Source organism: Fusarium proliferatum (assembly GCF_900067095.1).
Source record: "Fusarium proliferatum ET1 genome assembly, contig: FPRO_scaffold002, whole genome shotgun sequence".
Taxonomy (NCBI): Eukaryota; Fungi; Ascomycota; class Sordariomycetes; order Hypocreales; family Nectriaceae; genus Fusarium; species Fusarium proliferatum.
Window position 1 is genome coordinate 1479862 of NW_022194791.1, and position 21148 is coordinate 1501009.

At 48.6% G+C, this 21148-nt stretch overlaps 8 protein-coding genes across 8 annotated transcripts; 4 read left to right on the forward strand and 4 right to left on the reverse strand.

Moving 5' to 3' along the window:
- Nucleotides 1–71: 71 nt before the first annotated feature.
- FPRO_03282 (uncharacterized protein) lies at nt 72–1223 on the reverse strand (the record flags this gene model as incomplete). The annotated part of the gene is made up of 1 exon (XM_031226523.1): nt 72–1223. The coding sequence occupies one exon, from the start codon at nt 1221–1223 to the stop codon at nt 72–74; it is 1152 nt and encodes a 383-aa protein (XP_031077051.1).
- A 1738-nt stretch (nt 1224–2961) lies between these two features.
- On the forward strand, nt 2962–5187 carry FPRO_03281 (uncharacterized protein; the record flags this gene model as incomplete). Its single annotated transcript, XM_031226524.1, has 1 exon — nt 2962–5187. One exon carries the CDS (start codon nt 2962–2964, stop codon nt 5185–5187), a length of 2226 nt encoding a protein of 741 aa, XP_031077052.1.
- A 1097-nt stretch (nt 5188–6284) lies between these two features.
- Nucleotides 6285–7975, reverse strand: FPRO_03280 (uncharacterized protein; the record flags this gene model as incomplete). The annotated part of the gene is made up of 3 exons (XM_031226525.1): nt 6285–6455; nt 6503–7800; nt 7870–7975. 3 exons carry the CDS (start codon nt 7973–7975, stop codon nt 6285–6287), a joined length of 1575 nt encoding a protein of 524 aa, XP_031077053.1.
- Nucleotides 7976–8731: 756 nt separating this feature from the next.
- Nucleotides 8732–9023, reverse strand: FPRO_03279 (uncharacterized protein; the record flags this gene model as incomplete). The annotated part of the gene is made up of 2 exons (XM_031226526.1): nt 8732–8928; nt 8993–9023. 2 exons carry the CDS (start codon nt 9021–9023, stop codon nt 8732–8734), a joined length of 228 nt encoding a protein of 75 aa, XP_031077054.1.
- Nucleotides 9024–10563: 1540 nt separating this feature from the next.
- Nucleotides 10564–12113, forward strand: FPRO_03278 (putative farnesyl-diphosphate farnesyltransferase; the record flags this gene model as incomplete). The annotated part of the gene is made up of 4 exons (XM_031226527.1): nt 10564–10619; nt 10677–11730; nt 11782–11943; nt 11997–12113. 4 exons carry the CDS (start codon nt 10564–10566, stop codon nt 12111–12113), a joined length of 1389 nt encoding a protein of 462 aa, XP_031077055.1.
- Nucleotides 12114–13387: 1274 nt separating this feature from the next.
- Nucleotides 13388–14880, reverse strand: FPRO_03277 (putative alkaline protease (oryzin); the record flags this gene model as incomplete). The annotated part of the gene is made up of 4 exons (XM_031226529.1): nt 13388–13557; nt 13613–13808; nt 13862–14164; nt 14221–14880. 4 exons carry the CDS (start codon nt 14878–14880, stop codon nt 13388–13390), a joined length of 1329 nt encoding a protein of 442 aa, XP_031077056.1.
- Nucleotides 14881–19414: 4534 nt separating this feature from the next.
- On the forward strand, nt 19415–19679 carry FPRO_03276 (uncharacterized protein; the record flags this gene model as incomplete). The annotated part of the gene is made up of 2 exons (XM_031226530.1): nt 19415–19471; nt 19578–19679. The coding sequence occupies 2 exons, from the start codon at nt 19415–19417 to the stop codon at nt 19677–19679; spliced, it is 159 nt and encodes a 52-aa protein (XP_031077057.1).
- Nucleotides 19680–20004: 325 nt separating this feature from the next.
- FPRO_03275 (uncharacterized protein) lies at nt 20005–20744 on the forward strand (the record flags this gene model as incomplete). Its single annotated transcript, XM_031226531.1, has 2 exons — nt 20005–20473; nt 20539–20744. 2 exons carry the CDS (start codon nt 20005–20007, stop codon nt 20742–20744), a joined length of 675 nt encoding a protein of 224 aa, XP_031077058.1.
- Nucleotides 20745–21148: the final 404 nt, after the last annotated feature.

The following is a 21148-nucleotide window of genomic DNA, read 5'->3' on the forward strand; positions in this document are numbered from 1 at the left end:
CGTTTCCACGTAACATGGATGCGCCAGTAGTCTTGCGTCTATGGTCTATGTCGTCTCTTCAATGTCATGGTCTAATCCATCTGGTCCATCTGATTCTCAGTGCCTTCAGACTCCTCGACAAGCAGGCCTACGAGACAGGCTGATAACATAGTCTCGTAGTTCACCCAAGGATGAATCTCGCCAAACAACTTGGTACCGTCACGCCCCGCACCTCGCATCAACTCAGGAACACCTCCGGGATGAAAGTCGGCATATGGAGTAACATTGTACACCTTGCCGTTCAGGGCCATCCAAGCATCTTTGCCCTTGCGACCTGTCATGCGCTTCAGCATAGATGGGGTCACGCGCAGGTATGGTGTTTGGGGTTCGACACCACGGAGGTCAGCATTCGGTCCAGATATGCGAGCCCAGTCGAGAGGAGAGTGGCCTGGCGTGAGGAGGACCTTGCGATTGGGCTTGCTGGGTTTAGATGAGTGTGTAGGTGGAGGTGCGAGGCCACCTGATGACGGAGGACCTCTGTTCGGTAGAGGGCCACGAGCTCGTTGCGGTGAATTCACGGCGGGGAACTGAGAGAGTGATGGCATGCGACCAGCAGGTGGGGCAGTTGAGAACGTGGGAGGAGGTAGACGGCCCGGAGCTGGAGGCGGAGGCATCATGGAGGTTGGATTCGGGGAAAGAGCGGGGCCCGGGGTTGTGGGGTTCCGACGCGGGGCGGGGTGTGAACTCGGCGCAATAGGAGCATTGTCGAGGCTGAAGCTGGGGACGGAAATAGAGGGAGGATCGGATGCGATAGCCTTGGGAGTTGTTTGCTCTTCGGGTTCGGTGATGGTTGGAGGTGGGGGCGCAACCTTTGGTAAAGGAGGCGGCGGCATAGAAGCAGCATCGTTCCTGTGGATCTTCGACGACGAGGTTGGGGTATCGATCGCAGTAGCAGTAGCCTTTCCTTGGTCTCGACGCTGGCCGTCGTCTCGTGTGGTACGGTTATCGGCCGGACGAGCCCGGAGTCGAGGGCCCGGTTCCACCTCGGGATCCGACACCATGATACGGGGTGCAGGGTCAGCATCATCAGCTTCAGTCTCAGCCTCGTCCTTAGCTACAATAGCAGGAGGACCAGTCCCTCTCCAGCGGAGAAGGATCTGCAGCGGCTCTGGCATCCATGACGGCGGACGAACAAGCACCCAGACAACAGAGGCGACGATGAGGCCGATACCAATAACGCCCATGACGACACAATAAAGACTGAAGTGAAACACGAGAAACAAAAAGAGAGTTTTCCCCCAGGTGACTTGGAGAGTTGGGGTCGATTGGCGAGAAGAAGGGAGGGAGTGGGTTGTGGAACGGTTATTGCAGAATCATCGGGCCACCTTGTGATGCGCCTTTGATAATAGTTGATGGATTTGCTTTTGTCAGCGGCGGACAAAGAAAATCAGAAGCTGGAGCTGAAAGGCCGGAGCTAACCTTGAGCCTTGCAACGGGTAAGCGCTGATTGGCTGGAGGTTCGAGGTTCGATTTTCATGTGAATAATTACCGATTCATAATTGAACTGGGGCGGGCTAGAATAATTCTAGAGGGTTTCTGTCATAACTTTACTCTAAGCTCACCACTCCATCTCGCTTGTATACCAAGTTCTATTTTCATTGTACCACCCACTGGTGAATATACTTGACTTTACTGCTTTTCATGCCGATTCATTATGGCATGAAACCAGAGAGTACGGTAATAATACGGCCCAAAGCCTTCGGCTGTTGCTTCTTGTGGCGTCAACGTTGGTCATGCCACAAGCAGTATCCGTACGGAGTACTCTGTAGACAGCTCAGTGATCGACGGAGAAAAGCTGGCACCCGTGGACTTTGCAGGGGACAGGGGATTTGGAACAGGTCGAGATGAGTAGCGAGGAGCAAGGGGCATTCCATGATCTGTGATTTCAGTTGGCATAAAATGTAATAAGCGGTGGATGTTTATTTATTAATAATCCATTGAATGGAGAAAGGGGAATTGACTGTTCTAAATATTGCAATACTTGTAATTATAGGCGAGTTTCACTGGGGATTCTGTCGATGTCAGAGGGACGCACACGCTTGTAAATAAACAATTGTGCATCTTATCATATCTGACCTAGACCGCCAGGTTGGGAGGTATGTTTCGTGATGACAGCAACCAGTCAGATTGCCCAATTACAAGACATATAAAAGTCGAGCCCATAGCATGACATTGTCCATTTATATGTCATGGAAAAGTAAACATGAGCATGATCAATTTCGAAGAGAGTTCAAAAAGCAAGACACTCGCTCCAGTGACTGGAGCAGGGATCGCCCCATCCTGGCCACGTCCTTCGCCTTGCCTTGTGTTGAATGAATGACCACGATCCGTTCATCCCGCTAGTTTCTGGTCGGTGTTGTCTGTAATTATTATCCCTAGCATTTCTCGTCTATTTTCGTGATTGTGCTTCTCTCTTCTCGGCTGTCTCCCTTTCGCCTCTCTTTTCTCCTGATATCATCCGTGACGACCTTGTTTTTTTCTGCTCCCTACCTTATGTCGTGACCCAACAGGCGGTGATTGCTATCTCGTCTATACCCGCCGTGAACAACTCAATTGGATACTCCTTGTCTCCTGCAGAAAATAAAGATATCCCCCGCTTCGACCTGTCAAGCCACTTCATCTATTCAACACTCGACCCCACCGCCTCTTGTCTCTCGTCATTGAAACTGTTTGTTTACTTTTGGATGTGGTCACCTCGACATTGAGATTGGACCCCAAATTAGCCAGAAACCACTAGCGTTTTAGTGATCACCGCGCTGGAGCATTGGCATTACAGGGCGTTGCCCACTGAAGTCCCTTCCACCTTTCCCGTTACCGCCTCTACGCACAGCCAATGAGAGCTCACCGCTCCGTCCCGCTACCACTCATCTCAGCCTGAGCCAGCAAGTAGAGGCTGTTCCAACAACCCAACTCGTGGACAGAATGCGCACTCTAAACACCATCAATTCGTCATCTTCTCGTCCTACATCTCCTGGCCTTTCAGTCTCTCAGCCTCATATTCGCCGCTCCGCTTCCTCCGCCGGAAACAACAAATTAGTCACCTCTTCTAAACCTCTCCCAAAGACCCGATCCAAGACCCCTACTCCAGGTCAGGCACAAGTCCAGACTAAGGCTCAGGCTCGTCCCCGATTCTCCTCTGGCGGCACCACTATATCCTCGAACGCTCGCACCACGCCATCCCTTGGCTTTCACGACCCAAAACAACAACATGTTCTTTCAGTAACCGCTACAGTTCCCTCGACCCGTTCTACCTCGTCGAGTTCCGCTCCTCCTACCTTGAAAATGGCCCCAAGCGACACAAGACACAGGCCCCCGCAGCTCAGTGCTGCCGCTGCAAAAACAGTCGGACGAACGCCTCTGACGCCCAAGATTGCCTCGACAGCAAAAGGTCCTTTATTAGGCGCACCTCCTTTAGTTCGACGATCAACTCAAGGATTGAGCTCAGGCACGTCTGGGCGAGACGATGCTGTGACTCCCCGTTCTGGCAGTCGACAAGGTCGCAACAATAGCAATAGTTCGACGCCCAATGGGACACCAAACCTAGATCGAGATGGATGGGATCCTCGAGCTTCCTTAGGCTCCTCTGGAAGGCAATCATTGTCACGAGCTGAGTCTCCAGCAGACCCGGACGCCAAATTCTTTCGTGCCAGCGACGCTCCGACTTCAACACAAACAGCTGGTCGTCCCTCGTTAGGCTCACAAAAGCCTGCATCCTACTTCCATGCCAGTAAAGCCAATGCTGAATATAAAAAACCAATCAGCCCTCCCGTCTCTGCACCATTTACGCCGACACTCAGTACCGCACCCGAACCTTCATCCTCAAAGTTCTTTTATGCCAATGGCGCGGATCTCGAGCTTAAGCCCTCTTCAGCGAATTCATCCACAACAAGACTCCAGTCTAAACGTCCAAGCACCAGCAGTTCAACAAATGAACAATCAAATCACGCACTACCGCCAAGGCCACATTCTCCTATCAAGATTGCTCAACCTACACCTTCTATACTTAAAAACACTGGCGCCCCTGGTCTTGGGAACAGACCGCAAGTAGCGTCACCGCCTCAGATAGCTTCTCCACTAGCCCCCCCAGCGTCTATTACCTCTTCCAAGAGACGAGTTAGCATCGATGCAGCGCCGAAAAAGCAGAGAGGCCATGCAAGAGCTGGTAGTGTTCCCAATTTTGATCACTCTCACTCACCTAGGTTGCCCATGTCACCGGCTCGACGGCCTTTTGAATATGGCTCACCCCCTTCGAGCCCTGGCTCAGCTCAGCCAGCTTTGACAATGGCTTCGATTCTTCAAGTTGCCGAAGATCTCGACGATGAGGAGGAGGAAGAGGAAGAAGGAGAAGCGAAAAAGGAAGATGGATCCCAGCCCGACTTGCAAAGTCCTACAAAGTCCAGCCACGAGCCTGTGAACGAACTGGTCGCCAATGCCCGAAGAGAACGAAAGGTGCAGGATCTGGAAATCACCAACGCCTCACTTGAAGCTATTAATCGGACACTGGAAAGGCAACTACGGAAACAGCAGGCTGAGATACGCAGGTATCGACGACTTTCAAGATCTGGTCGCCTCTCTGCTGTTGCTTCAGCAGCTTCTAGCCGAGTGACCTCTGCGGCACTCACAGATGCACCAATTAGTCTTTCGGATCTTAGCGAAGAGGACAACTCAGCAGCTCCCTCAGACGAGGAACACGACTCACTTGACGAATCAGATTTGTCAATGACTGACTCAGTCTCGGCTTCTGACCCTCTTGATCCCACAGACGAGAAAGCGATCGAAAAGGCCATGTCTCGACGGAAGCGAGATGAAGATCGTCTGCAGCTCGATTTGACCAAGCACCGGGAGTTGCTGGTCGATAGTCAGAAGATCAACCAAAGTATCAAACGATGCCTGAACTGGACTGAGGTTCTTATCAAGGAGGGCCAAAAGGCACTCGAGTATAAGGTCCGTGTCACCGACGTTGAATTTGGCGGCCATATACTTGCTCCTGCGATCGGGGACGAAGACGAAGATGAAGACGATGCGTTGGCTAGCGTTGGCGATCTCGAAACTGATCCTGGAAGTGCAGCACTCGAGGCTCCTCTGCCTTGGGAGAAGGGCTCACAGGATCGTGATAGTGGCATCGAATTGCAACCAGACAGCAACTAATCTCGGTCATCGCAAGATGACACATTTTCTCACTACTCGACACATCTCAGAGGCGACCAAGACATCGCAACACATACAACTCACCATAGCAAAATTTTGTTCTCCTTCTTTTCGTCTTTACACACCAGGCAAGCCTCAGGGCATCACAACAAAATATCATCATCAGATCTACGAAGTCAATGGAAATAACATGCATGCATACAAGGCGTTGGGCAAGCAAGCGATCATCTTTACATCCCTTTTGTTTCTGTTCAACAGCGTTTTGCTTCCCAGCGGCTACGATGCACCATCGATTCCACCTCTCAAACGATCTTCTCTCTCCTAAAAGGAGCACCGCCACAAATACTCAGCCTGAACAATCGTTACATATACATACGCCCTTCGGAGATTTGGGCCTTTTTGGGTTTCATTTGTCGCCAAGATTTTGTGCTTTTTCTTTTTTAGTTTGCTTTTGGATACATACTATGTATAACAGATACCCCGGAGGAAGTTTCCACGCCAACCTGGCGAGTCAACAAGATGGAATCATTGGAGGAAATTGCAGAAGAGAGAACCTGACCCGGGAAATGGCTTCTCAAGCTTCCCTCGGCACGGCTACCTCAAGTTCCGAGAACGTGATAGGGAAATTTAGATAGTTGCCAGAAATAGGAAATGGATATAGGATGTCGGGAGATGAAACTCCAATCTTCAACTCAACCACATCATCTCTCGCCACTGTTCCTTGATCTATACGTACACACTCCGATAGTGATATATCTATGGTTGGAAAGAAAATTCAAGACCTTTTGCTAAGTTTATTCTGATACCTTTTATTAAGGTCTGGTGTTTTCTGACTTCTAAGTCATATTTACAGGTACCAGACAAATGGCCATCAAATTTAAAAAAGGGGGAATAGTGTCATGAAAATTATATCTAAATCAATGCCAGTCATCCTCGATCTATACCATCCACCAGTTCATCATGCAAGCCACCAAGCCAAGTCCATCAAGTTGATACCGCCCTCATTTTCAGGGTCTCAAACAAGCAGGTCTTCTTCAACCTTTCTGTATAGTCTTTTCTCTACCGTTTGCCAACTCCCCAGGAAACATCGTCCCTGCTTAGGGTGTCGTAGCGTGCTCCTTGTCTTTGGGTTCCTTGTCCTTGCTGTGGAAGGACTTGCGGTCCTTCTTCTTCTTGTGGTCTTCCTCCTTGTCCTTCTTCATCGCGGCCTCAGCAACGAGCTGCTCGAAAACGAGATAGTCGCCCTCCTCTTCAGGAGATCGCTCAGCCTAGTTAAGGTTAGTGTGATTCCGACAAAGCAGCACTTGAAACATACCCGGATGAAGACGTCACCAATCAGAACAAGAGCCTGTGCGCGCTCGAGTCGCTTGTTGAGGTGGACCTTCTTGTCGTTCAAAATGCTGTCGCAGACCTCGCGCAGAACGCTCTGGATCTCAAACTTGCTTCCCCTCCATGCAGCGGTGAGAATCTTGCCAGTCACGCGTCTCTCGTACTCAGCACGCTTCTCATCAGTCCAGTCCTCACCACCCTTCTCCTCCATCTTGGCCATATCCTCCATGGTCTGTTGAGCATCAATAGCGCTGCTGATGGTGTTCCATGTCTCCTTGACGAGTGTGCCCTTGTCGCGGAGTCTGCTGAAGAAACCACCGATACCAAAGAACTTCTGGCTGCGGAGTAAGCTCGAGGCCTTCGAGACATAGGTTTGACCGATAGCGTGCAGGATATCAATTCCGAAAGACTCCATCTTCAGGTTCTCAACCTCGAGACGCATCTTCTCCTGGAATGCCTTGGTTACGTCAGGACCCTTGTCTGTCTCTGTCCACACGCTTAGTCTATCAAGGAGCTTCCGAGCGAGGGTGTCGACACGCTCCTGGCGAATCTTGGCGCGCTCCTTCTCGTATGCTGCCAACTGCTCACGCTGCTCCTTGGTCAGGCCACCCTTCTTCTTCTCCTTATGCTTGAGCTCCTCCTCTGTTAATTCACCCTTGTTGGCCTCGGCATCAAGAAGGTCCTCGTGAGACTTGTCCATCAGTGCGGGTCGAAGAGGGATCTGGGTTCGGCTACGTGAGCTCGACGAGGGAGCGGGGGATGTGGCATCGGTTCGCTGAGGGGTATCGGCGGAGAGGCCAGCGGCGGGAGCGGCAGGTGAAGCGGGCTTGGTCTCCTTGTCGTCGTTGACAGAAGCGGCAGCATAAGGCGGCGGTGGTGGGCCTGCTTGGTGCTCTGCAGCGGCAGCGGCCTTGTCCTCAGCCTTCTGCTCTTGCTCCTTGAGGCTCTCCTTCTTGGCATCTTCAGTTCCAGGGAAATCCTCCTCGGCTTGCGCGGCGGCAGCGGCTTCAGCAGCGGCAGCTTCTTCCTCCTCCTGCATCGTGATGTCCATGGTTGCCGTGAGATCCTTCATAAGGCTAATCTCACCGATCCAGTCCACGAAGGCCTCGCCTCCAAAGATGGAGCTGAAAAATTCAGCTGGATCCGCGAAACCCTCCTGCGGTCTCGCAGAGTCCTTTCCAAACTTATCGTAGGCTGCGCGTAGATCGGAATCGGATAGAACTTGATAGGCCTCACCGATGGCCTGGAACTTTTCGTGGGCGGTAGGATCATTAGGATTCTTATCTGCGATGTGACAGATGTTTAGTTCTCCGAAATGCTATGAAGCGGTAGAAGTGAGGCACAAGAGCGAACCTGGGTGGTGGACAATAGCCATCTTGCGATAAGCCTTCTTGATCTCCAGCTCGGTGGCCGTGGGCTGGACACCCAGGGTGTCGTAATAGGCGGTATCGACGACCATGATGGATACTTTATGGTTGGTGTTTCCAGGTTCCAGGTACGCGATCTAGGGTACAGGTGGCGGGTAGAAAGTATGAATGGTCGAGGTTATGGTAGGGTAGTAGATATCAACTACTGAGAGAAGTATGGGAGGAAGAAAAAAAAAATGGTTGAAAGCAAGAAAATGGAAATGTTGATGATGGCGTCGGATTGCCTAAATGAACTAAGTCAAGGTGCCTGCCAGCCCACCCTAAGCTTGGCTAGATGACCTTGGCGGAAAATTCCTGGCATTGCATCCAATTCAATGATTAACGTAACCTACGTATGTATTCTACAGCGCCTCTGTATTTACGCAAGCTCCCGTCCATGCCCTGCCCTGCCCTGCCAGTGCGCGAGGTAAGAAACTTTCCTTTCAGGCTTCGTGCCCAGCCCAATGTACCTTATGTATAGTACAGTCCTCACAACCCGAGCCCAGCACCAGTCTTTTCTTGCCCAGAGAGAGGGGTCTCATAAGGTAGAGGGCCTACGTAATGGTGGGGCTATGCTGGGATTGACGGGTATCGAGGCTGTGAGAAAACGCAGCCGGGCTGCTTGAGAGAGAGGACTATAATAAGTATCAACCTCTGAAAACTCTATATTTGAGTTCTATAACTTTTATTATAAGCCATTTCCTATCGCCCTTACCCTTCTGCCCCTATTCATAAACGCTAACCAGTCACGTTGAAGTCCACAGAAGAAGAATGATGTTTTGTGAGAAGGGAAAAGCCAGAGAGAATACTCAGCTTGCCTCAGCCTCCAGCCGTTTCCAGGCTGGATCCTTCCCGTTATAAAGTCTCGATGTCAAGCAACAGCTGCTGAATGGCGCTTTAACTGCTATATTAGAAAGAGAAACCCAAAGGAGATGAATCGGCGAAGGGAATTCTAGCCTTGGGTACTTCACTTGAGCGAAAATGACAGCAGCCATAGCTAGGGAAGCTTGACATAGAAGTGAACATGCTCTTGTTGCACTCAAAACCCATTCCTTAAGTACCTTACTTACCAACTTCGCCCACGCTGGTTTCATGATTCATGTGGACTTGGAGGTCACTATGTCCGGTTCCTCAGTCATGGATGTTTCCTTTAGGTTATTGAAAGCTTCAAAAGCCTCTAATACCATGCACTTGCGTGGACATTGTTCTCAGAGTATGGCATGGGTACAATCCAGATCTAGAGCTTCCAAGAGTTATCAACTTCAAAACCAAGCCTCGGACCTTTCTTATTGTTCTTTCCCCCAAAAGGATACAGATCCGGTACCCTTTTGTTCGAGATTTCATAGGAAGGCATAATTTCCGTGTTGTGCGGACTGTATGCCATCAATGATCGATATAGGTTTCCAGTGTATTCGGACGACAAAGGGGTTTCCATGACTTGGAGTATTCGGCTTGTAACAATAGCAATTTTTGGGATACTCTTGGACATGCACCATCTTTATCACCTCAGCAGCTCAGACCAGTGAGCGGTGCATGTCGTTGCAAGCCGGGTGGTGTAAGGTTCAGCTGGCAGCGCCTCAGACCTAATATATCAGATTAGGATAATTGCAGAGAATGAACCGCCAAGGCTAAGGGCTTTCCTCTGCTTTGATTATCACATCTCGTTCAGGACTGCTTTCACTCCTAGCGGCGTTGGATAAATCCGGCTGGGCGGTCAGGAGGCCCGGATCGTCTCCATGCATAAGGGTCCATGGTGATCTTGGATCTAGAACACCTTGGACTTGGTAACTAGAGATAGGAGTCAAGACCAGCAATTCTGCGATCTGGAAGCAGCTTGCAAAGGTCGTCAAATACAAGGACACTGTCGATCATGAGCCTAGAATCTTGTGTAACTAATGCTAGATAACTACATCCACAGGTTGAGAGAAACAATCAGCTATGTTTCACTGTCTCGGATATTGTTTGGGTAAAACCTGGGGTAAGACCAGCTCGCTTGAATGTTTCATCTCATCATTCGTTCTGAACACACACCATCACGGACGGCGTCCGGACCGGCATTTAAATTGCTGTTCGGAGGCGGTGTTGTAACCGGAGTTCCGGCTGATTGACAGCCTGCGAGATCCGATCAACTGTAACCAGCCTCCGGATGCAACCCAGTTGTTGCATAAGCGCAGATCAATCAATGAGGCCTGAAATTAATTAATGACTTGCAGTGTGACAAGAGTCTAATCACATTCAGGAACCAAGTCAATCCAGTCATCGAATCCGAATACGACAGTTAATGCATGTAACGCGGCGCTTATGCCCCTATCGGTCGGCAGCACCCACCCTACCAGACGAGAAATTGAGCTCTGTGCATAATTTGTGGATTTATCCGGAGCGGAGGTCAACCAGTCTTATTTTGCTTCTCCCATCTGTCCTCTCTCTCGCCTTTCCTCTCTCCAAGCATCTCGTGGTGAAAACATACACCAAAGACGTTTCCGGGACCTGGTCGCAACTTAATTGATATTTATCACTTGCTTCTTCCCGTTTCCCTGGCCCTGTACGCCTGTATCAAGACGTGCACTGCTTCAGTTCAAGCTCTTGCGCGCTTCGCTTCTACTTCTACCTTCTCCTTCCCCCTCACGCTACCACCGCCAAAATGGGTTACCTCTACTACCTCTTCCACCCTTATCAGCTTCGATCGATCATCCAATGGTAAGTTTACATCCTTTCGGCCCTTGCAACAAACGAACCTGTCTGACAATGCTCCAGGAAGGTCTGGCATGATCCCGTCCACCAGCGCGATCCTAGCACAGAGTCCCCAGAGCTAAAAGAATGTTTTCGTTACCTCGATATGACAAGTCGCAGCTTCGCTGCTGTCATTCAAGAGCTTAACCACGAACTCCTCGTCCCTATCACTCTCTTCTACCTCTGCCTCCGTGGCCTAGACACCATTGAGGATGACATGACCATCCCCCTGGATAAGAAGGTTCCCCTCCTTCGAAACTTTCACATCACCATGGAAGAAGATGGTTGGCAATTCCATGAGAGCCAAGAGAAGGACAAGGAGCTGCTAGAGCACTTCGATGTGGTCGTTACAGAGCTCAAGAAGATCAAGGCCCCTTACTACCAAATCATCCAAGAAATGACTCGCAAGATGGGCAATGGCATGGCTGACTATGCCCAAAACGAGGAGATGATCAAGAACGGTGTGCAGACTATTGAAGAGTACGAGCTATACTGCCATTACGTCGCTGGTCTCGTTGGCGAAGGCCTAACGCGTCTGTTCGTTGAGTCAGAGCTAGCTAATCCCAAGCTTGCTGAGCGTCCTTCTCTCACCGAGTCAATGGCGCAATTCCTCCAGAAGACCAACATCATTCGAGATATCCATGAAGATTGGCAAGATGGCCGAAGATGGTATCCCAAGGAGATCTGGAGCCAGCACGTCGACAAGTGGGAGGACATGTTCGACCCCAGCCAGCAAACAAAAGCCCTCGAGTGTGTTTCAGCGATGGTTCTCGATGCGCTGAAGCACAGTGAGGAGTGTTTGTTCTACATGGCGGGCATCAAGGACCAGAGTGTTTTCAACTTTGTTGCTATTCCTCAAGGCATGGCCATTGCGACACTGGAGCTTGTCTTCCGCAACCCTGAGGTTCTCAAGAGGAACGTCAAGATCACAAAGGGCGATGCCTGCAAGATCATGTTCGAGTGCACACAAAACCTCTACACAGTATGTGAAGTTTTCAAGCGATATGCCCGGCAAATCGCCAAGAAGAACGACCCTCGTGACCCCAACTTCCTTGCCATCAGTGCTCAATGTGCAAAGGTATGCTTTCCTCTTTAACATCTCTGATATTCGTTCGCTAATAAATTCCAGATTGAGCAATTCATTGAGACTCTCTTCCCCAAGCAGGACCCCAAGAAGCTCTCTGTGACTCAGGCCCAGGTCCAAAACAAGGAGCCAACTATGGACGGAGGGGAGACTCTTGTTCTCTTTGGTGTTGTCATTGCAGCTCTGGTCTGCATTTCTGGTCTCATGGTACGCCAGCCCCATACTTTCAAGGTTGTACTCAACTAACACCCGATCCACAGATCGGTACCGCTTGGATTTTCGGAGCCAGATTCGACACCATCTTTAGGGAAGCCAGTGTGTTCCTACCAGGTGGCGAGAAGGCTACCCCCATGATCACGGGTCACGAAGAATTGTAATATTATGCGCGCCGATTTGTTTTGCTTTGTTCACGGCACGAACCTTTTTAACGATATCCTAACGTACATACCACATTTAGCAATGGTCCTCATATGACAGGACCTGCTCAGCGGCATATTGCTGGGCTTATACTCTTGTTAATACTACCTGCAGCGGCGCGATACAGCGCGCGTTGCAGTTCAAGTTTCGTCCCCCGTTCACCCACTGGTGATGTTGTCTCTTGTCTTGATGCCCAACTCAAACTCCTGCACGGATGTCAAATTGCAATCGAGTCCTTCAATGACTATGATTGTGCCGAAGAAGTGCGAAAATTAAATATCCCTTGCTCTTGGTTTCCGCCTCACGGCGACGTCACGCCACAAGTCTATCTCGACATGTTTGAGGATGACAGACTGGTGGCGGCGGGCAAACATTTCATGCAACCTTGTAGAAATTCACCCATCTCTGATTCGACCCGTGTTTGGCGATTCTTGCTCCTTTGGGACGTGCTGTTACTAGTAAGGCATGAAATGTGTCGGGGCAAGGTTTCATCTTTGATGCTGTTGGTGCGACATGCTGTTACACTGCCGACGGGACATGCCTTGGCCGATCTTTCATCGACGGACGTGCCCATCTTTCAGGGGTTTTGGTTACATCGTCCTGCTCATTTTGAGCCGTCAAGATACAGGCTAACAAGATGATGGCAGAAACTTTGGCCTTTGATCTTCAGAAGGCACTAGGATAAGTTTGGAATGATAATACAATAAATGACCTAGATAATGGTCAATATCTTAGCAGGCTATAGGAGGAAAGAAAACTCGGGACCTTGATCCTAAATGACAAAAAGACTTAGGTAAATTTAGGATATCTTTCGCTGGGTTTATTTTGACACCCTATATTAAGGTCTGGTGCTTCCTTGCTCCCTGAGGGCAGGTTCTTGTATTAGTTGGTTTCGAACTCAATCCAGCAAGTGGCGCACATCAAACTTGTCACTTTATGCATTGACGAGAAGCAAATGGTAGTCTAGAAGGTCTATAATGCTGTTACGTACCATCTATAATAACAAACACGCTCGGTAAGGCTATTCCAAGCCTCAAAGAAAACTCCTGATACACATGACTTGAGATGATTCATAAATGACACCCTAAATTATATCCCATACATACACGAGGCATAAATGGTTCAGGTTTGTACAAGTGGCCAATTATCCTGAAATATTTTTGTGGTATAAGAAAAATTCCACTTTCCCTTGTCCCTGGGTTCCCTGATTGATGCTGCTGCTGCGTTGCTGCTTCTATTGGTTGCCGTTGTTGGCGATGTTGCTGGTAGTGCCCTGGACGTTGTTCTTGACCTTGGCACCGGTCTGTCCAGCGAGGCTCTTGATGAGGCTGGCGACCTGGGCAGGGCCGTCAAGCTGCTGGAAGCCCATGAGGTAGGCGGCGAGACCGGCAACGTGAGGAGAGGCTATGAAACATGTCAGTTTGAGACTTGACTTGATAGGTGGGGAAGGAGAACATACCCATGCTGGTACCGCTGAGGGTAGCGGTGTCAGTGTTTGACTTAATACCGACACTGAGGACGTTAACACCGGGAGCGTAGACGTCGACCTCGGGGCCAAAGTTGGAGAAATCAGCACGCTCATCGGTAGTGGCATCAATAGCACCGACAGTAATGGCGTTGGGGGCAGAGCCAGGAGAAGTAAGGGCAGTCTCACGCTATAGACATAGTCAGTTAGGTTACAAATCATATCAGATAGTTGATCACTTACGTTCTCGTTACCGGCAGCAACAACAGGGACAACGCCAGCATTGAAGAGAGCCTCGATAGCACGGTTGATGGCTTGAGAGAAGTCACCACCAAGAGACATGTTCATAACAGCCTTGCCAACGCGGTTCTTCTTCTTGGCATCGTCAATAACGAACTGCATGCCCTGGAGGACACCAGAGTTGCTGCCACCGCCTGAGGCATCGAGAACCTTGACGGCAACAAGGTCAACCTTCTTAGCAACACCAAAGGTAGCACCACCGATAGTACCAGCGACGTGGCTGCCGTGACCGTTCTCATCGTCATCCTATATTCAGTTAGCACCATATCTTTCTAAATGTTCACGATTCTTTGGTTACTTACAACATTGTTAATGAAGTTGGCTCCGAAAGTGGCACGGCCCTCAAACTCGCTGTGATCAATCTTGATACCAGTGTCGACAACGTAGGCAGTAATGCCCTCACCAGCGGAGTCGTCAAAGACATAGGTGTCCTGGTTGACCTGGGCGTGAGAGAGACGGTCAAGTCCAGGAGGGGCATTAACTTGAGCAATAGCAGCATTAAGTTGAACTTTCTGGTCGGCCTCGATATATGCAACCTCATCAGAATTGTAAAGATCCTGAACCATGAGATCGTCGGCGTCTAGAGACATGGCACGCCACTTGTTCATGCGGAACGACTGAATTGAAGTAGACATGGCCTCGCCGATTGAACTTCGCTTGTTGAGATTTCGCTTCTTGATAGCGGCAGCAAAGGAAGCCTCCTTGGCACTGATCGCATCGTCGTCAAAGGTGTCATTGTACACAACGATATATCGGTTAGCGATGATGTTTTGAGCATCGGGGTTCTTGAGCATAGGTCGAAGGAAAGCGCTAATTCCCATCTTCTTGTCGGCTTCATTTCCAAGGCCACCTCCGATACTGTCGGCCATATCACCCAGGGTCTCGGCAACATCGATAGGAGCAGCAGCAGCAAAGGGAGCTGCAACGAGCAGGGAAGCGAGGAAAGTTCTTAGGAGAGCCATTTTGATAGATTTATCGTTCGTTTTGTGGTTTAATTGTGAAAATATGTTGTTGAAGTGAGAGGTAGTGAAGTGGTTCCAGCCGTTTCACTCAGTTGGCAACTCGATCGTATAAATCGAATGTCGAAAAATAATGAAGGCAAGCTTTGAGTTAGAAACAAAGCAGTAAAAGAGTGCTATTAGAGGAGTTGTGCGATCAACGCTCCTCTCTTGTTGTTGAATAAGGATCGGTCGTGTTAGTTCGCAAGTTCGCGATACACTGTTCAGTATAACAAGGAAAGGATGGTGATTAACAAGCTAAATGGGACTGTCTAGCAGCACAAAGGGGGAAAGGAAATCAAGGGAAAGGAAGAATGAGAAAATAACGAAAGAGTCAAAAGAGACGTCTTCCAACAATGAATAACCCGAACAATAGAATGAGAATGGCCGTCCAGCAGCTGACAATGGGTGGGAGATGTGGGTTTAATAGGAGAACACCGAACAATAGAATATCGGCCTCTCACTGGTGGCTTCAGCGGGTTCAGATCAAGCTTCGTTGCTTCAGGAGGGAGCCGCAAGATCCATGGCGGGGATGTGGCGCTAGGGGCCGTGGATCCAGGGCTTCGGCGTCAGGGACAAGGGCCTGGAGGTGTTGTTTAGTTTAGTGTGATGAAGCCTGTACGACTACAGTCGCCAAGTCAAACGCCTGGGCCTCACTCCAAGAACCCCTTGGAACCGTCAAGATTTTCTGTTTTCGGTGGGGTTCTCAATGCTCATGCTTGCTCAGCCAGCTCGTTAACTTGAATCACTATAGTCAGCTCTGCCTCAGGAGCTGGGGATGCGAAAATCTGTCACACTTGCGGTGACATCGAATCGACGACGAAACCATAATTGCTTTGAAGCAGTTATAATAGCGTATGTAACTGTAAGGGCATCTCATCGATTGCCATCACTGATTGGTATATCCAAAATTGGCGTTTGATTACTGTTTCTCGAAAGCAACGATCTTGGCCGCAACAGCAGCACGTCCCTTGTTCTTTTCCGCAATGCGTTGGGCGAGAAGAACCGTTGCCGTTGCCCACAACCCGCAGGCCCAGTGAAGTACCGCCAATGATATGCAGCAAATGCCGCCTGATCACAGTAAATCAAAGAGCTGGCGCGTCACATGTAGGACAGTAGTTGCACTTATTTAGCTAACGGTCAGTGCTTCGAGTGCTGGTAGCGGCACGATTAGCTCATCACTATCCGTAATCTTGTTGCCTTTAAGCAAGGGGCAGGGAAAATCCGAAAATCCAAAAGCCTCCATCCAGGGCATATGCGAGGATGATCATGGCCGACTCCTGCCATCAGCTAACTTAGTCTTTGCATCACATCCCCAGACTGTCAAGTATCTTGAGATGAATCTTGCCGGCCAAGCCAAGACCCAACTAAGGACGATACCCATAAACAATGCACAATGGCAATATCACGGCGGTTTTGTTACTCAGTTGGCAAAGCGTGATAACGCAGTGCGATTGGCAGCCAGTACTGAATCTCAATGTCACATCATCACGGAAGATCCACTCACTGGAAACCAGCCAAGCCATTCCAAGAATCGGCGCTTGACGACCCCTGGACTACCCCTGTCAATCCCAAGTTTGAAACAAGTGACGCTAGGCTTTGGCGTCTGGACCTGCCAGGCACAAGTCGATTTGGTTGGCTGATGAAGTCTCTTCCCACGCGGCGCCTCATATTCAAACGACGCCGATTCGAAGCGCCGTGTTAACAAACGCCAAATGTCTCTGAATCCGAGGTGATACGTGTGCAAATAGTCTTTGTTTTGTTTTGTCTGTTGTATGTCGGAGAAAAGTTTGCATTTTGTTCTAGCGTGCGCCCCTTTTGCAAGATCTTCTCCATGGCTCAGTGTCGCAAATATACAGAGCCAAGGGGTTGTTTTGGCAATCCTGAAGGGGCTCTAACGGCCGAGTTCAACGGACGATGAGTATCGTGGGGGGGTGGTAACCCGGGCTGTCGGGGATATAATAGGTAGGGCGCCATGCAGGTCACGGACTAAGCGCGTCTCGGAGACAACCAGGGAGCAAGGTGCTGTATCGAATTCTGGTGTGGCTCAGCAGGTGAAGGGCAGCGAAATGACCAAAGGGCATGCTTTAGTAGATTTGGGACCGATCAAAGATGTCGACCTTCTCGAACAAGGCAAGCAGCTAAGGATGATTCACCTGATTTGTGGCATCCATATGCATCGTTATGTCTGATTGGGACGACACAGGATAAGACCGGGGTTAGCACGGTTGAAACACAACCAACAAGCGACGACCTCGGTAGAAGTCTTTGGCTGTGGAATCATTGTCTGCGTCTGGGAATAGCTTCTTTTCTTCACATGCTTAAGTGAAATAATTAAGGTAGGTAAGTATGATTCAGAATGCGCTGCCCTTGAAGCAGTTGCTCCCGTCATGACTAATAGCATAAGGGATCACAAAAGGGAAGGAGCCCGCTTACAGAAGAACACTCCCTGCCAAGCGACCTATCAAAGGCTATTTTCTGGGTCTCTCAAAACAACCTCAACTGACAAAATATGTTTACCTCACTTTTTGTTAACACAAAACACAAAGACACACCAAAACCGATGATCGTCTTTTGAGTCGGGCCTTGACATGTTATGAGCTGACGAAGTTCTGAAACCCGCAAAATCGCATCTATGGAGTCTAGATCGTGGCGAGACGGACTTGACACACAGGCATCCTTGCCCTATATCATCCATTTTCCACTGGCCGCCCGGTCATTCTGCCGGGAAAACTGCCATATGTACGACACTACGGAAAAGCGGCAACTGAGCTATGAGCCGCGGAGAGGCTTTTGCTCAAGTCTGATTGATCTCCATTATCAATCATGGCTTCTTGTCATCTGGACAATGACATGTCATTCTGGCCTCCACAGCACACGGCCCAAGCCGGAGATAGACTGTCACGGCTACCTTCCATATTCTACACGCATGAGTATACACCGCCTTCTATGGTTTCATAGGTCATTGCCTATTGAGTTGAAACCCCATGTGACTATCTGTTTTATGTTGCCAAGGCTATATCAAATTTCCGAAACCGTATTTTGAGACTTCGAAAATGAAGTCCAAGGCACATCAAGGCTGCTAGATACACATATAGAAGGTCAAAACTGACCCTAGAACTACCAAGACTGATAGTTGAGAACTTATGTCTTACTTGTCGTTGTCAATGCAGCATGCGCAACTGCTAATATTGTTGCAGTCCGCGCTTGATACGAATCCTTATTATCCCTACAACTTAAAGTCTTCCCTAGCTCAATCTCCCATTTAACCATAAAAAATACTCCCTGAAGACTTGAATTTATCCTTCCAAACATTTCTTTAACCATAAGTAGTTTCAGAAGCAACGTTTCGTTGTTTGACACACGAAGTTTTAACCATTTTCTACACGAACCCCTTTTCGGAATTAACATGCTTCTAATCATTCTTCAGTGTCTCTCTTTTGTCTGATCGACACAACATCCAATGCAATAGTTAAAAACATGCACGTCATCCGTTACGCCCACTATCCCGATAGCACTTTCGTTACTGGTTTATCCACCAATGGTTCAATGTCATCATGGCTTCATTTGGGGCACCTCTGCACTATTCAGCCTTGCCCTTAGGTATGATTACAAATGAAATCTGACACATATTCTGTTCCAACTGTCCTTAGATGGTTGAGGTTCAGAGGTTTTCGGTGTGGAATTATAAAATGCGAGCTGTCACCGCAGCGTTTGTGCTCCATCTCCAAAGCATGTAACCCAAATTGATGATATTTGTTGAAGTCTGAAGGAGCAAATTGGCCTTTTATTTCATGAGCCCGCAGTGAATTATTAGTGTTTATCTATCTTTTCGATTCAATGACTTATAGCAGCTGTTACCATGACTTGTTGTGCTACATAGTACAAAGTTCTCGGCATCTTCACAACAAGTTGCAAAGGATCGATGCGATGTTGGCTTAGCCTCAATTTGGTCTTTAGAGGAACCAGATAATATCAATTATGAAATTACAAGCCCTTTCTTAGAAATATTTGAGTCTTCAATTCGTATGGTTTTCCAAAAAAAAAATTTACCCTTCAGGTGTTTTATTTCTTTCTCCGACTAAGCTAGCTACAGTCTTCTGCCTTATGGAAAAGATATATCCTATAACTAGGTAGTAAGGACTCTTAAGCAAATTCTATTATTTCCTCATGATATTTCTAATTCACATTAATATATTTCTCTCTTTTTCAAAACTGGACAAGCCAGGATACAGGAGCCAACTTGAACCCCGAACCTTCTATGACTGAAGTCTTAAACCGGTTTTAGATGCATTTACTAAACTAAATCTTGCGGTTTGAGTAGTTTTATTCCTTTTGCTTTCTTTTGCGAAGGTCCAGAGTGTCCTGAAATTCACAGCGTCGAGACAGAGACCAAGATGAATCTTTCACTAACAAAGTCCGAAGACGAGTTTACAGTTTGCGGCTGTAACGAGAGTTGAACGAGCGGTTCCGGTTATCAGGCTCTCTGTTAGCGAAAATGTTGCCAGTGCTCTGGCTGTCAGTATCATCTAGTTTGTCAAACTGGGAACTCCAGGTACGTAAGGAAAAGGAAAAGCATCGCCAACAAAGTGGTAGATTAAGTTTCAAAGTTATTCGATATACTTTGTCACCTTTCTCTATCTTCGTATCCCATTGAATAGTGTCAGTTACAAGGGGCTATAGTTATTGATCAATGGCCAGATATCTCCGATGCTGACATTCCTTGGTGGTATAAGCCATCTGAGGAGTCCAATGAAGTTTGATAAATTTGAGCACACAATGCTTTTCTACGTATCTATGTTTCTCTGATGACTCAACCTATACTCTCTTCCAGTGACTCGAGAAACAGTTTTATCCCGAGTTCGGCATCGGTCAATAACTTCTGACGCCGAGGAGCGGGGTTAACTTGGTCAACGCCTTCCCATGACTACAGGTTCCACATTGATTCCTCATCAGCATCAACGGATATAAACATCGGCCCCAGCCTTAGTCCGACTTTCGAATTGTATAAAGGTCAGGCTTTCCCTTGAATAGATCAGTGGCTCCGTCTTACAAAACTATCTGTGCAGTTACCTATCGAACTCCAATATGCCTGACTACGCTTCTATCGAAACAACTTTGGCTTCTATAGCTGCAAGCTCTCAAACTATCGAGCTTCTTCGGGACCTTCACAAGAAAGCTCTCGACGAACCGCCCTACGTCAGCACAGATGGGCCTGCCTCTACCGCACTTGATAAGTTTGTCGCATTGGACCCTGATAAGTGTGCCTACGTATATCTCCTTCTGCGATCTATGAAGGCACGTTTCGTTGTCGAAGCCGGGACTTCATTCGGTGTTAGCACCATCTACCTAGCTCTGGCAGTTTCTCAGAATGCTGGCTCGCAGCCAGGTAAGGTCATTGCAACTGAGAATGAACCTACCAAGGCTGTCAAAGCTCGCAAGTACTGGAGTCAAGCCGGTGATGATATTGAGAAGTTTATTGAATTACGAGAGGGAGATTTGCGAGAGACGCTCAAGACCGACCTGCCAGAACAAGTGGATTTCTTACTCCTAGACAGTGAGTCAGCCCCCAGGGCGAGGAAAACATTCTTCTCGTGTCTAGCGTTCCTAACCAAACTGCAGTCTGGACCCCTCTGGCTCTGCCTACGCTCAAGCTCGTCAAGCCGCGGATGAAGCCAGGTGCTACAGTGGTTGCTGATAACACTGAGGCTGCCAAAGCAGGTTACAAGGACCTTATGGCTTATCTAGAGGACACTGCCAATGGCTTCAAGCTAACTACACTTCCTTATTCTGGAGGTCTTTTAGTTGCTGTGTACCTTGGAAACTAGAAGTTCTTTGCCAGATCAAGAAAGGCATAATATCCGAGAATTATCTAATTTAGAAGCACGAAAAACTCCAGAATACCTGTTTTTGACGTGTAAGCCAAAAGGCTGTTAGGGATCAGATCGTTGTTCAGTTCATGTTAATGGACCTTCAATCGCTGACAGGATTTGAGGTCGACAAATATTGATTGATCCTCCTTTAAGGAAACGAGACCTGTTTTGATTCAATTGAGACAATATTGAAGTTCTGCTCATATATTCAAGATACCGTTTGTTGATACACTTGAAGGAGAGCCATTCTGTGAGTCAAGACATGAGAGAAGGATTCGGCATTTACTTGCGGAGTACCTACAAACTATTGCTGTTTACGACAGGGATCGTCATGCAGGAGAAGATCATCGGCAGTTGAG